Source organism: Loxodonta africana, chromosome 5 (assembly GCF_030014295.1).
Source record: "Loxodonta africana isolate mLoxAfr1 chromosome 5, mLoxAfr1.hap2, whole genome shotgun sequence".
Classification (NCBI taxonomy): domain Eukaryota; kingdom Metazoa; phylum Chordata; class Mammalia; order Proboscidea; family Elephantidae; genus Loxodonta; species Loxodonta africana.
The window spans coordinates 706,767-722,023 of NC_087346.1; the positions used below are offsets into that span (position 1 = coordinate 706,767).

Here is a 15,257-nt window from a genome sequence, read left to right on the forward strand (position 1 = left end):
CTCATGAGCACAATTAAGTGTTCTGGAATTCCCATTCTTCGCAGTGTTATCCATAGTTTGTTATGATCCACACAGTCGAATGCCTTTGCATAGTCAATAAAACACAGGTAAACATCCTTCTGGTATTCTCTGCTTTCAGCCAGGATCCATCTGACATCAGCAATGATATCCCTGGTTCCACATCCTCTTCCGAAACTGGCCTGAATTTCTGGCAGTTCCCTGTCGACATACTGCTACAGCCATTTTTGAATGATCTTCAGCAGAATTTTGCTTGTGTGTGATATTAATGATATTGTTCTATAATTTGCACATTCGGTTGGATCACCTTTCTTGGGAATAGGCATAAATATGGATCTCTTCCAGTCGGTTGGCCAGGAAGCTGTCTTTCATATTTCTTGGCATAGAGAGGTGAGCACCTATAGCACTGCATCTGTTTGTTGAAACATCTCAACTGATATTCCATCAATTCCTGGAGCCTTGTTTTTCGCCAGTGCCTTCAGAGCAGCTTGGACCTCTTCCTTCAGTACCATCGGTTCCTGATCATATGCCACCTCTTGAAATGGTTAATATCGACTAATTCTTTTTGGTGTAATGACTCTGTGTATTCCTTCCATCTTCTTTCCATGCTTCCTGCGTCATTTAATATTTTTCCCATGGCATCCTTCACTATTGCAACTCGAGGCTTAAATTTTTTCTTCAGTTCTTTCAGCTTGAGAAATGCCGAGCGTGTTCTTCCCTTTTGGTTTTCCTTCTCCAGCTTTTTGTACATGTCATTATACTGCTTTGTCTTCTCAAGAGGCTCCTTGAAATCTCCTGTTCAGTTCTTTTACTTCATCAATTCTTCCTTTTGCTTTAGCTGCTCGACACTCAAGAGCAAGTTTCAGAGTCTCCTCTGACATCCATCTTGGTCTTTTCTTTCTTCCCTGTCTTTTCATTGAGCGCTTGCTTTCTTCACGCATGATGTCCTTGATGTCATTCCACAACTCGTCTGGTCTTCAGTCACTAGTGTTCAATGAGTCAAATCTGTCCTTGAGATGGTCTCTAAATTCAGGTGGGATATACTCAAGGTCATATTTTGGCTCCTGTGGACTTGCTCTGATTTTCTTTAGTTTCAGCTTGAACTTGCATATGAGCAATTGATGGTCTGTTCCACAGTCGGACCCTGGCCTTGTTCTGACTGATGATATTAAGCAAATTAGAGGGGAAAAGGGAGAGAAATCTGGAAGCTTTAAAAAGTGCATCTTTAAAAGCTCAGTAAAGTGTGCACAATGATAGACCAAAAAAGAAAGTAACCTAAAATACTCTGATTCTTAAGACTGCTTAGTCGTTGCATTGTTGGTTTTTTTGTTTTGTATTGACGCGAGGAGGTAATATGAAGAACATCAGTGATTTAAAAATGCCCATTAATAAACATTTCAAGTTATCAGAATACTTGGAAAATAGCCAGTTTATGCTGAATTGAGTTTTCTTGGGATAGGCAATACCTGTAAATTTTCAAAACCAAAAGATTGTATACAAATTACTGTTTTTTTTTTTTCCCTCTGCTGTAAAAAGAGTAAAGGAATAAAGTCCAACACGAGACCCTAGGGCTAAATGTAGCCCATCTAGGTTTGCATTGCATGCAGCCTGCGACCTCGTTTCAGAAGCTTTCCGATCTTAAATTCCAGCCCAGCGAGGGCCTTACTCAGCTCTGCCATGTTATTGTTGAGTGCTCATCCAGTGCTTTGCGGCTTTTCTGGCCAAAACTTCTGAGGGTTGATTGGCTTAGTCTGGGAATTTATGTGAATTGAGTATACAGTTTTCAAAATAAGATTTAAATTTCTACAATGGCTACTGCAAAATAAGCAAAGTAGCTGACGAATTCTATGTATTTCAAAATAAATAGACTGAGGCAGCCTACTCATATTGTGTTAAGGATAGTCTTTGTCTCATAAAGTTTTAAAATAATCTCATGTTAAAAATGCAGTGTTAACAGACCTTATGAGACAAATCACACTTTTGTAATTCCATTGATTAAAAAATCTCTCCGAGAAAACCAAAATAAACCAGGTTTAGAAATGCCTTAATCAAATGTAGTGTTTGCTGTTTATTTGTTTTTATAATTTTAGCTAAGAAAATGAAACTCTTCTCTGATAGTGGGAGAAAAAAAAAGGCAGGTATGCTTGCAGTTAAGATATGTTATTTCCTGATTTAAAACTTTGTGTTTTTTTTCCCTGAATTAGGCTTCATAGGAAAATAATTCTTTAATCACTGTTTTCTGTCTTAGTTTAATTTGTTTTACTTTATATTTTAGGAAGATGGGAAATAGAAGAATTGAAAGAAAACCGAGTACCTGGTGACAGAGGACTGGTATTGAAATCTAGAGCAAAGCATCATGCAATTTCTGCTATATTATCAAAACCCTTTATTTTTGCTGATAAACCTTTGATAGTTCAGTAAGTTTTATTTTGTTCTGAATACTGTTTCTGAGTTTTGTATTACTTTTGTATAATTTCTTTTCTGACTATAGTTTACATTTGGATAATGGGTATAAAAACCCAGATTTCCCTTTTTAGTTTCACCTTCTGAAGTCTGCAAACACGTGGACACACGCACAAATACACACCCCAAAATTTTGGATGAAGAGCAGGTTGATTATAAAATGGTGATTATGTAATATATACTATAATATATAAAATTTGACCACCATAAACTACATAGTGCATACGAAAATAGCCATTTTATCTGTTTTCTTAAAATTATTTGCTCTTAAGATATTAACTTAAATACATTCGCAGTGGAACCGTAAGTGTTGCTGTTAAACCAGTCATAAGATTTGAAGGCAGAGAATTTATTTTAAAAAGTAAATGTATATATCGATCAGTTTCTTTCAAACATTCAACTCTTTTTAAAAGGCATGTATTTTCACAGACATTCCCCCAATCCCATTATTGACATAAACCGGTTTTATTATGATTTGCTTAAATGTGTACTGTCTTAAAATCAGGCATAAACTCAAGTTTATTTCGCATTCACTGCTATAAAACCAAAGCAGATCTACAAATTAAATACAAACACAATTGTAAAACCAATAAAATTCAAATTAAAAACAAAAAGGAAATATATAAATGTTAGAAATTTTGACTGTCCACAGTTAGTTACAGCATATGGAAAGATCATTTAACTGTAAACTGTATCACTCCAAACCCTTTGTTTTTTTGTTAACATGGAAAACATGTTCTTATATGGTATAACTAAAATACCATTTTGTATTTTAGAGATTTTTAAATTTGCTGTAATTGGTGTAATTTTTCAGTTGTGATACTTTGGCTTGTCAATATTATCATTTCGCTGAATTTAAAATAAGTAATATCAAAGATCAAAGAGTATATGACCATTATTTGAACAAATTCAAAATATTCTAAGTACCAACTGGGACTGATGTTCGAGCTTGTAACTGTTTATTGTTACTGAGAGGTTTTTTTTTTTTTTGAAAGTTTGATGGTACTTAATTACTGAAACTTACGTGAAATAATATCACTTCCTGTTTTGACTGAGACGTAAATGAAAGGGTAAAGGAAAACCATATAAAGTTCTCCAGATATTTGAACAAATTAAAAATATTCTAAGTACCAACTGGGACTGATGTTCGAGCTTGTAACTGTTTATTGTTACTGAGAGGTTTTTTTTTTTTTTTTGAAAGTTTGATGGTACTTAATTACTGAAACTTACGTGAAATAATATCACTTCCTGTTTTGACTGAGATGTAAACGAAAGGGTAAAGGAAAACCATATAAAGTTCTCCAGAATAAATGAATTAAGTTTAGTATTTTTGGTATAAATTACTACTAAGCAAGCGAGCAAATGATAGCTTGCAAGATTAGAAACAAGGTTGGAAAATAAGTGTAAAAAAAATTAGTGAAGGAATTGTGAAATGACTATCCCCAAAAAAGAAAAAGAGAGTCAAGAGGAATTGAATAGCAGTTTTTCATATCCTCAAAAACAATTCTAAGAGAGGAATGAGTGTCTTAATATTGATAAAGAGAAATGGGCTAATAAGTAAGAAGTGATTTTATAGTAAGTACAGTAATTACTGTGGATTTTTGACATAACTTTATCCTAAGCTTTTTTCCCAAATTGTGTATATGTTAATATGTATTATGTGATCATACAAGTTTTGGAAACTAAGAATATTTTAATCTTAGAGACAGAACTTCTTTGAAGACTTTGAGAAGTTCTACCTAGTGAAACCTGCTTTTACCATTAGTACTGTTTCCCAAGCGAATTTAATCACAGAATTTGTTTTCCCCCAACAGTGATTACTATTTCATGGAACAGTTTGGGAAATGATATTCTAAAGAAATTATTAGTTAACATATATTCTGCATCCTTCCTTAGTTTTCCTGTGACTTGAAGTTCAGCAGCAGTCAGCTATATGATGTACATGTCACTAATCCTCTAATCCCTGAATTACTTATACTAGGCGCAAGTTAAAAACTTGAAAACTCTGGAAGTTTGCATTGTGTAAGAAATATAAAAAGTTATTGAATCTATGCATAACAAGACAACAAAGCTATGCTGACATTTATACCTTATAATTTATGAAATTGTTCTTTCTAGTTCCTACCTTTTCACAAAACCCTTTGTCTTTAAAAAAAAAAAAAAAAAAAATCCAAACCCATTGCCATAGGATCGATTCTGACTCATAGTGACCCTATAGGACAAGGGTAGAACTGCCGCCATAGGGTTTCCAAGGAGCAGCTGGTAGATTCGAACTGGCAGTCTTCTAGTTAGCAGACAGACATTTAACTACCGTGCCACCAGGGCTCCTACCTTTTCACAAATCCCTTTGTCTTTAGATCACCTGTAATAAAGTTTTTTTTACTTTATTCTTCTTAAAAATAGTGAATATTTGCCTTTAAGCCACATTGTGTGCCATATCTTCTGCATTATAGTCTTCAAAGACATATGTTCCATGAAAAATTACTTTGTCATCTATTGTTTAAAATAAAACTATTGATAAGGCTTTGAGGAAAACGGTCCTTTATTTAAAAAAAGAAAAACATTAAAAAACGTCTTTTTCTGGTCATAACTAAAGCTGACATTAAGAGCATTTGTTTGCTCATCATTGTACATAACATCCTTTAATCATCATAACTGTCCTTTGAGGTGTAGGTACAGGCAATGTCCCCGTTTTATAGATGAGCAGGTGGAAACTTAGCTTAAATAACTATAAGAGAATGTAGAGAGCTCAAACACTACAGTAAGTAGCAGAATCAAGAATAAATGTCAGGTCTTTCTGACTCCAGAGTACATGCTTATAACCACTAACATGGACAGCTTGACAAATAAAGCATAGTAGAAAGTGGGAAAAAAAATCCATAATTCTGCAACTCAGAGGAGATAATTATTTAAAATTTTATTGTATTTTCTTTTTTTTTAATGTAAAATATATACGCTAATTGGGTTCAAACTGTTATAATTTTGTATCCTTTTTTTCACTTTCTTGTCACTAAAATTTCTTCAGAAGCATTTTAAACTACAGTCCCTTATTAAAATTATCTCTAGTTCCTAACGCTTCCCTAGTTTTCGCCTCGTTGTTTTAATTCACGTAACCAAATCATAACCCTTTGGTTTTCACTTGTTTTCCTTGGTTTTGGTTGCAAATAATTAATTACCAAATTTTTTTTTGAATGCTGTTCAGTAAGTCTCTGCCTCATTGCCGAAACAAGACATGTTTTTTTAAAAGAAACTTAATGAGAATTACACCATGTGGTAAATCCAAGAGAAGGCTTGCATTTCACTCTCTTACCTGTTATACCATATTTCTCCTACTTCCTGGCTGTTAAGGTCTGTGAAACACTCTAGGTCTTTAATTGAGATTCTGAAATCTTTTGCTGGAACTATTTATTTGAATGCATAACTTATTTACCATGGTTTAGGCATAGTTGAGCTAAAAAGCAAGTGGATAGTGAACTGGAGATCTGAAGTTATTAGCAGTTTCTTAGAAGTCTGTTGCTGTAATTGTGGTCCTTATAGACTTTGATTATTTAACTTCTAAAGAATGTAATGTCCCCTATCTGAGCTTGAAGTTTCCTATTGTAGTTTTAGTCAAAGTATTGTATTCTTAATTCAGTAATTTTGGCAGAAAAAAATTGTTTCAATAAATTGGTTGACATTTTTGTAGTTGATTATAAGCATTCTATTTTTAATATTTTGATGATGTACATTGTATTACAGTAGTAGAAAAAATTTCTGGTTATTTCTTATAGATATACTTTATATGAGCTTATTTGTCATGTGAAATCTTTATGTTTTAAATGAATTGAGAATAATACATTAGATTTTAAGGAACAATTAGTAATTTTTATTTACAGCAGTATGATTCTTTTTCCCCTTCATTTAGATATGAAGTAAATTTCCAAGATGGTATTGATTGTGGAGGCGCATACATTAAACTCCTAGCAGACACCGATGATTTGAATCTGGTATGATATTTTAATATTTAAGAAAACTTTCTTAAAGTTAATAAGTATTTTTAAAGAATAATTGATAAAATTGAAGATTTTATTTTCAAATGAAATTGAAAAGACCTTGGAAGTTTTTCTTTTTCCAGTATCAGTTTATAGTTTTTACAGTCTTCAAGTTTCACATTAAGTTGTATCACTTGATGGCATCAATTTTGTAGCCTTTAGCAATATTAAAAAATTTACCATGTCTGTAAATGAGAAATAACATGAAGCTTGTAAATGCCATGGAAAAATTAGGTCGGAATTATTTTCTTTTCAAAATAAGGACTGTAAGTTCATTCACAGAAGTAAGATAATTAAGCAAAGCAATGGAAGGAAATGACCTAAGAGCCAAATAAAAAAGGAGGGTCCAGTTTAGGGACCGGCAACCTACGGAAGATTCAGAAAACTAATTTAAAATCTGTTTCTTGAAGTAGCTTTATAAGTCTAAGACGTTGTATTAGGATCATCTAAGGTCGGGGACTTTTTAATAACATTCTCTCGTAGGAGGTTCTTGCCAGGGTTTCTGCAAATAACCGAAATTGGTAATTGAGACGTTGATGAGACATTTGTCAGAGTGTATGTCTGTGGATAGGCTATGAACTGTGGATTAAAGGCTTCAGGTACTGTTATGAGGAGGAGGTAAAGGAGGTGCCGTGTGTACTGTACGTCGAAGCTCTTGTTTTAGGTTAGGTGCTGTTAGCTGTTGTTCACCTAAAGATGTGATGACAATAGTAAAAGCTAATGCCAGCTATTTTATAAGGACTTCATCTGATTAGTTCACTTCATCCTCAGAGAAACCTTGTAAGGTAGGAACTTTTATATTCTACAGAGATGATGAAATGGAGCTACAGAGAGGTGAAGAAATTTGTTCAAGTCTGTGTATAGCTAGTGTAGGTGGCAGTAGTAGAATCTGAGCCCAGATCTGTGTCCAGACCCTATGCTCTTAACCACTATGCCAAAATATTCCCAAACATAACAGTCGCTGTGTAGTAGAACAGGGAGTATGTCTCTGTGTCTGATTTTGTGTCTGAATCTCTTCACTGTACGCTCAGAAGGGTCCTCGTCTTCCTGGATGGTAGTAATGGATAGCCATCGTAGTCTTAAGATCATAAATGCATTTGCCTCTAATGTTTTGTTTTCTTAATAAAATATTAATAGTAAGATTTACATAAAGTAAAGATTATGCCGCTGCTAGCGTAATTTAAGCTGCTCTCCTGCATCTTCAGAAATGGAAGTAACGTGCTTTTTTAAAAAGCCTAACAGTTTTTATATACAATGTCATTTTCCCACATCCTTTGTTGTCACTTACGTCCCATGAAGTCTTGAGTGAATTAACAGTTCATATATTTTTGTAAGCTTTACACAATTGGATAGAATAGAAAATTCATTAAATACCCTGTAATTCTTGACTAATTTCAACACTCATCTCTCTTTGAAGGAAAACTTTTATGATAAAACTTCCTATACCATCATGTTTGGACCAGATAAATGTGGAGAAGATTATAAACTTCATTTTATCTTCAGACATAAACATCCTAAAACCGGAGTTTTTGAAGAGAAACATGCCAAACCTCCAGATGTAGACCTTAAAAAGTTCTTTACAGACAGGAAGACTCATCTTTACACCCTTGGTATATCCTTTTAATTCATTCATTCATTCAAAAATATTTGCTGATATATATTCATGGCAGATTTTAGGGGTAAAAACAAATATGGATCTTACCCTTAAAGGGCTTACCTTTTTGTGAAAATAAGACATAAGTAAATAATTATAGCATAGAGTAGTTTTAAGTAAAGTGCCATATGAGAGATAAAAATGAAGTACAGTTAGAAGTTCAAAAGCAATATTAACTTCCAGCTTGGAGGCTCAGAGAAAACCTAGTAAAGGGGATTATATTTGAACTTGTCTTGAAGTATAGTTAGAATTTGAAAAATCATAGGACGTGCATGAGGTTGGTAACTTATTCTCAGGCGGTTCAGGAAAAAATTAAGTTCTTTGTAATCTTTCTGTAATTTTGAAGTTGTTTCAAAAAATTATTTTAAAATGCTCAAGAAGATCGGATTATATTCTGTAACTGTAAAAGAGTGAGGCTAGTGTGATTCTCAAACTGAGCTAGCTAGCTATTAGATATTTTTCATCTGAGAAGTAATGTAACTTTTTATTGTAAAGAATACAGTTTAAAACAAAATAATGTATTTGATTTTAGAGAGCATTATATTTAGTGATTTAAGTGTATTTCAATTTAATACATTGTTTTTTTCTATATTTCTGGTTGGAAAAAAAATTTTACCCATGACGTTTAGGGTAGTGTTATTTTTTTAGAAGATTATCTTTAAAATGTCTCTCAAGATGATATGTTTAATACATTTAAATTGATCTGTAGTGGTGAACCCAGATGACACATTTGAAGTATTGATTGACCAAATAGTTGTAAACAAAGGAAGCCTTCTAGAGGATGTGGTCCCTCCTATCAACCCTCCCAAAGAAATTGAAGATCCCAGTGACAGGAAACCTGATGATTGGGATGAAAGAGCAAAAATCCCTGATCCTTCTGCCATCAAACCAGATGATTGGTAAGCAGAAAATGTAGTTCAAAACAAAATTCATCGTTTTTCATAATTAAGAAATGAGACACAACATATTAGTGAAGTTTACAACCAATGGAATTTAATTGTTTTAAAGATTAAAACGATTTATTTTGACTATACTGGGTGAAGTGCTTACGTAAAATGGATTCCGTACTTTCCTGCCTTTTAATCGGAGCCCTGGCTGTACAGTGGTTTAATTCTCAATATTTTAAGTTCGTTGTCTTTTTTAGTAAGTGCCTGTGTTTTTATCTTTTTATGCTTTCAGTCTATGAAGAAAAATTCCTTGAATCTGAAACATGAACACTTAACTTTTAATCCCTGCTTTGATCCTTATCACTATGTATGTGCACTTTTTATATGGTTTTAGTCTTTTTTCGGTTAATATTAAACCAAAAACCCCAATGCTTTGCCGTCGAGTCAATTCCAACTCATAGTGACCCTATAGGACAGAGTAGAACTGCCCCGTAGAGTTTCCAAGAAGCACCTGGTGGATTCGGACTGCCAGTCTTTTGGTTAGCAACCAAATCTCTTAACCACTACGCCGCCAGGGTTTCCCAGTACTTGGCCTTAAATAGCCATATCCTCAACATTTTATAAAACTGTGTAGAACTTGCTCATAAGAAACTGACCTAACCATTTTCCACTAGACGGTTATTTGTGTTGTCTCCTTTCTATAGGATTATAAGTATTTTTCTCAAAAGAAAGGTTACAGACTACTGATTCAAGGAACTGATAGCTCTGGTCATCTGTGTTCCCCAGAAAAACTGAACAGCTACCAGTAGCCATTTTTAGTGATCATATTTCCATAGAATTCCACCACCATTGTAATCCTCTGTCTTTCTATCTTAATTGTCTTTCAGTGTTTTTGTTATGGCTGGCATTTCTGATTTTTATTATTAACTTTTTCTTTCCTTTGTTTGATAGAATCAGTGCTTTATTAGTTGTATTAGTATTTTTCCAAAGTTCAACTTTGTTTGAAACATTCCTGTTACACCCACATTTAAAATTTTATTTGTTAGATCTCATTGATTTTCTTTTTCCTCAGATTTGTTATGTTCCTTTTTTAGATTTTTCAAATTTCAAATCTTTAGTCATTCTTTTTTTTCTTTTTATTAACTCAAACAGTTGATCTTCCCCAAGGTGCTTTTAACAACACCTAACAGATTTTTATATTTTGTACTTATTTTTTCATTGCTTTAAAATAAGCTGTTCTGGTCATTTGTTCTTTTTCTCCAACTCAGATATTCTTTAAAAAATATTTTTAGTGGCTAAGTGACTGAATAATTTTTATCTCCTGCTCTCTTTCCTTCTCTTCATGTCCCCCCTTCCTTTTTCTTTCATTTCTTCCTTTCTTTTTTTCCCTTTCTGCTTCTTTTTATTGTATTTATTTAGTGGGTGGAGAGTTTACAAGTACAGAAATCTACTCCTACTACATGCAAATTAATCAGTTATTGTCATATTTACTTACAAATATTTTTAGTAAAAGAAGTAAAAACATTGCAGATAAAATCTTAAGTTCTCTTTCTAACCTTATCTCATCCTTATATCCTTTCCCCAGAAACAGCCATTAATGTGAATTTAGTGTGTATCCTTCAAGTCTGTGTTTTAACATTTTATTTCATGTGTTTCTGTAAAATATATTCTTAAATTTATATGAATGATAATCATTGTGTACAATTTCTGAAACTTTTTTCTGTTTATATTGCTGTATATAGAGTTAATGTATAATTGCATATGGTTAATTCCATCGTATGAATATAGCAAAATTATCCATTCTCTTATGATATACATTTAGGTTATTTCCAACTTTTCACTATTATAAAGAATGCTCGGACATCATCATGTATTATGTGTAAGAAGTTCTCTAGGTCTGTACTTAGAACTGTGATTGCATGTCTTTAGCTTTGCCAGATTATTTTCATGCTATTCTCCAAAATTAATATAATTTACATTTTTATACCAGCAGCATTGTTTGGATTGAAATTGTTTGCCAGTCTAATGATGGTAGACTGATATCTCATTGTTATTTTAATTTTCATTTTCCTTATTGATGACATGCGATATGATCATTAGCCACTGAGGTTTCCCCATGAATTGCAGTTCATTTTATGTACCCATTTTTCTATTGGGAGTTTTGTCTTTTTCTTCATAAATTTATAAAATTTTAATAATAAATCCTGGGAAGCAGAAATATTCTGTTAAAACTCTATGGTATTTTTTTCTTGAACAGTAGTTTTTATTTTAAAATAGATTCATCATTCTTTTTATTTGGTGGTTTATGTCTTATTTAAGAAAACCTTTCTTTCTAGTGTCATAAAAGGTATTCTCTATATTTTTGTAAAAGTGTTTTGTTTTTTACATATTTACTACCTTTGAGACTTTTATATTTGAAATGAGATAGGAAACTAAGGTTTTTTTTCCCCCCATATGGATGACCAATGCACTAAATATCAATTATTGAGTTTTCTATCCTAATAGGGAAAGTTCCCAATCCTTATCTCCCCTCCCCTCTGGAGTTACTAGATTTTATTCTTCTAGAAAATTGTAATGGATATTGAGTGGATTTGTTTTGAATGTGTAGATGTGGAAAGAGTTTATATTTCTGTGATAGTCTTTCCATCTTTAAAAATGATACAGTTATACCTTGCCATCCAGTCTCTTTGGTTCCTAAGTTTGAACAGTAAAACTTGGCTAATGAATTCTGTTAGAGAGGCTGAATCAGCTAAATCCGTTTGCTTCCTAAGTTTTTAGATTCCATTTCTTTTCTCGTCGATTGGCTTATGAGCTTTTTCTCTTTGGTTTGTATTAGTGGTACCTCTGGGTTTACGATATGCATCTTTAACTTATCTTCATCTACTGAAGTAATTTTATATCACTTCATGTATAATTTTAGCTTTATAACAATATCTTATATTCCCCCTTCCATTTTTTGTGATACCATACATAACACAGTATTTATTCTTCCAACAGTAATATAGTATTGCCATAACATAGTATTTATTCTTCAGTAATATTTTAAAGTTAAAATGAAGAAAAAAGTCTGTTTACTACATATTCATCATTTTTGATACTTTCTTTTTTGTAGATAAGAATTTCCATGTCTTGTTACTTTCCTTCTGCCTGAAAAATGCCCTTTAACACATTGTAGCGCAGGTCTGGTCCCGAAAGCTTGACTCCATCCACGTCATTAAGGTCAACTTACTTTGAGGAGGCAGCTCTTCCCCAGTCATCTTTTGAGTGCCTTCCAACCTGGGAGCTCATCTCCCAGCACTATATCAGACAATGTTCCACTGCTATTCATAAGGTTTTCACTGGCTAATACTTTTCAGAAGTAGACTGCCGGGTCCTTCTTCCTAGTCTGCCTTAGTCTGGAAGCTCAGCTGAAACCTGTCCTCCGTGGGTGACCCTACTGGTATCTGAATACCAGTGGCATAGCTTCCAGCATCACAGCAACACGCAAGCCCCCACAGTACAACAAACTGACAGACACATTTGCTGATGTGGCATGACTCAAAATGAGAAGAAACAGCTGCAACCATCCATTAATAATCGGAACCTGGTATGTACAAAGTATGAATCTAGGAAAATTGGAAATTGTCAACAATGAAATGGAACGGGTAAACATTGATATCCAAGGCATTAGTGAGCTGAAATGAACTGGTACTGGCTATTTTGAATCGGACAACCATATAGTCTACTATGCTGGGAATGACAACTAAAAGAGGAATGTTGTTGCATTCATCTTCTAAAAGAGCGTTTCAAGATCTAGCCTGAAGAACAACGCTGTCAGTGATCGGATAATACCCATACGCCTACAAGGAAGAACAGTTAATACGACTATTATTCAAATTTACGCACCAATCACTAGGGCCAAAGATGAAGAAATAGAAGATTTTTATCAGCTGCCGCAGTCTGAAATTGATCGAACATGGAGTCAAGTAATTATCAATGTTTGATAATTACTGGCAATTGGAATGCGAAAGTTAGAACAAAGAAGAAGGATCAGTAGTTGGAAAATATGGCCTCGGTGACAGAAACAAGGCTGGAGATCGAATAATCGAATTATGCAAGACCAACAACTTCTTCATTGCAAATACCTTCTTTCACTAACATAAATGGCAAGTATACACATGGACCTTGCCAGATGGAACACACAGAAATCAAATTGACTACATCTGTGGAAAGAGACGATGGAAAAGCTCAATATCATCAGTCAGAACAAGGCCAGGGGCCGACTGTGGAACAGACCATTAATTGCTCATGTGCAAGTTCAAGCTGAAACTGAAGAACATCCGAGCAAGTCCACGAGAGCCAAAATATGACCTTGAGTATATCCCACCTGAATTTAGAGACCATCTCAAGAATAGATTTGACACATTGAACACCAGTGACCGAAGACCAGATGAGTTGTGGAATGACATCAAGGACATCATCCATGAAGAAAGCAAGAGGTCAATGAAAAGACAGGAAAGAAAGAAAAGACCAAGATGGATGTTAGAGGAGACTCTGAAACTTGCTCTTGAGCATCGAGCAGCTGAAGCAAAAGGAAGAACTGATGAAGAAAAAAAACTGAACAGAAGATTTCAAAGGCCTCACGGGAAGACAAAGTAAAGTATTATAATGACATGTGCAAAGAGCTGGAGATGGAAAACCAAAAGGGAAGAACATGGTAAGCGTTTCTCAAGCTGAAAGAACTGAAGAAAAAATTTAAGCCTCGAGTTGCAACAGTGAAGGATTCCATGGGGAAAATATTAGACGATGCAGGAAGCATCAAAAGAAGATGGGAGGAATACACAGAGTCATTATACCAAAAAGAATTAGTCGATATTAACCATTTCAAGAGGTGGCATATGATCAGGAACCGATAGTACTGAAGGAAGAAGTCCAAGCTGCTCTGAAGGCATTGGCGAAAAACAAGGCTCCAGCAATTGATGGAATATCAGTTGAGATGTTTCAACAAACAGATGCAGTGCTAGAGGTGCTCACCTCTCTATGCCAAGAAATATGAAAGACAGCTTCCTGGCCAACCGACTGGAAGAGATCCATATTTATGCCTATTCCCAAGAAAGGTGATTCAACTGAATGTGGAAATTATAGAACAATATCATTAATATCACACACAAGCAAAATTTTGCTGAAGAGCATTCAAAAATGGCTGCAGCAATATATCAACAGGGAACTGCCAGAAATTCAGGCCGGTTTCAGAAGAGGATGTGGAACCGGGGATATCATTGCTGATGTCAGATGGATCCTGGCTGAAAGCAGAGAATACCAGAAGGATGTTTACCTGTGTTTTATTGACTATGCAAAGGCATTCGACTGTGTGGATCATAACAAACTATGGATAACACTGCGAAGAATGGGAATTCCAGAACACTTAGTTGTGCTCATAAGGAATCTTTACATAGATAAAGAGGCAGTTGTTCAGACAGAACAGGGGATACTGATTGGTTTAAAGTGAGGAAAGGTGTGCGTCAGGGTTGTATTCTTTCACCATACCTATTTAATCTGTATGCTGAGCAAATAATCCGAGAAGCTGGACTATATGAAGAAGAACGGGGCATCAGGATTGGAGGAAGACTCAACCTGTGTTATGCAGATGACACAACCTTGCTTGCTGAAAGTGAAGAGGACTTGAAGCACTTACTATTGAAGATCAAAGACCACAGCCTTCAGTATGGATTATACCTCAACATAAAGAAAACAAAAATCCTCACAACTGGACCAATGAGCAACATCATGATAAACGGAGAAAACATTGAAGTTGTCCAGGATTTCATTTTACTTGGATCCACAATCAACAGCTATGGAAGCAGCAGTCAAGAAATCAAGACACATTGCATTGGGCAGATCTGCTGCAAAGGAGCTCTTTAAAATGTTGAAGAGCAAAGATGCCACCTTGAAGACTAAGGTGCACCTGACCCAGGCCATGGTGTTTTCAATCACATCATATGCATGTGAAAGCTGGACAATGAATAAAGAAGACCGAAGAAGAGTTGAAGCCTTTGAATTGTGGTGTTGACGAAGAATATTGAATATACCATGGACTGCCAAAAGAACGAACAAATCTGTCTTGGAAGAAGTGCAGCCAGAATGCTCCTTAGAGGCAAGGATGGCGAGACGGCGTCTTAAATACTTTGGACATGTTGTCAGGAGGGATCAGTCCCTGGAGAAGGA

At 34.5% G+C, this 15,257-nt stretch overlaps 1 protein-coding gene across 3 annotated transcripts in view; it reads left to right on the plus strand.

Annotated features, from left to right (window-relative positions):
• Positions 1–15,257, plus strand: part of CLGN (calmegin) — a 100,742-nt gene that overhangs the window by 47,865 nt on the left and 37,620 nt on the right. For all 3 annotated transcript variants that reach the window (XM_064285294.1, XM_023548702.2, XM_064285295.1), the window contains 4 exons: positions 2,294–2,435; positions 6,386–6,467; positions 7,930–8,122; positions 8,876–9,065. In XM_064285294.1, coding sequence (XP_064141364.1) covers positions 2,294–2,435; positions 6,386–6,467; positions 7,930–8,122; positions 8,876–9,065 — 607 coding nt within the window. The remainder of the gene's footprint in view (positions 1–2,293; positions 2,436–6,385; positions 6,468–7,929; positions 8,123–8,875; positions 9,066–15,257) is intronic.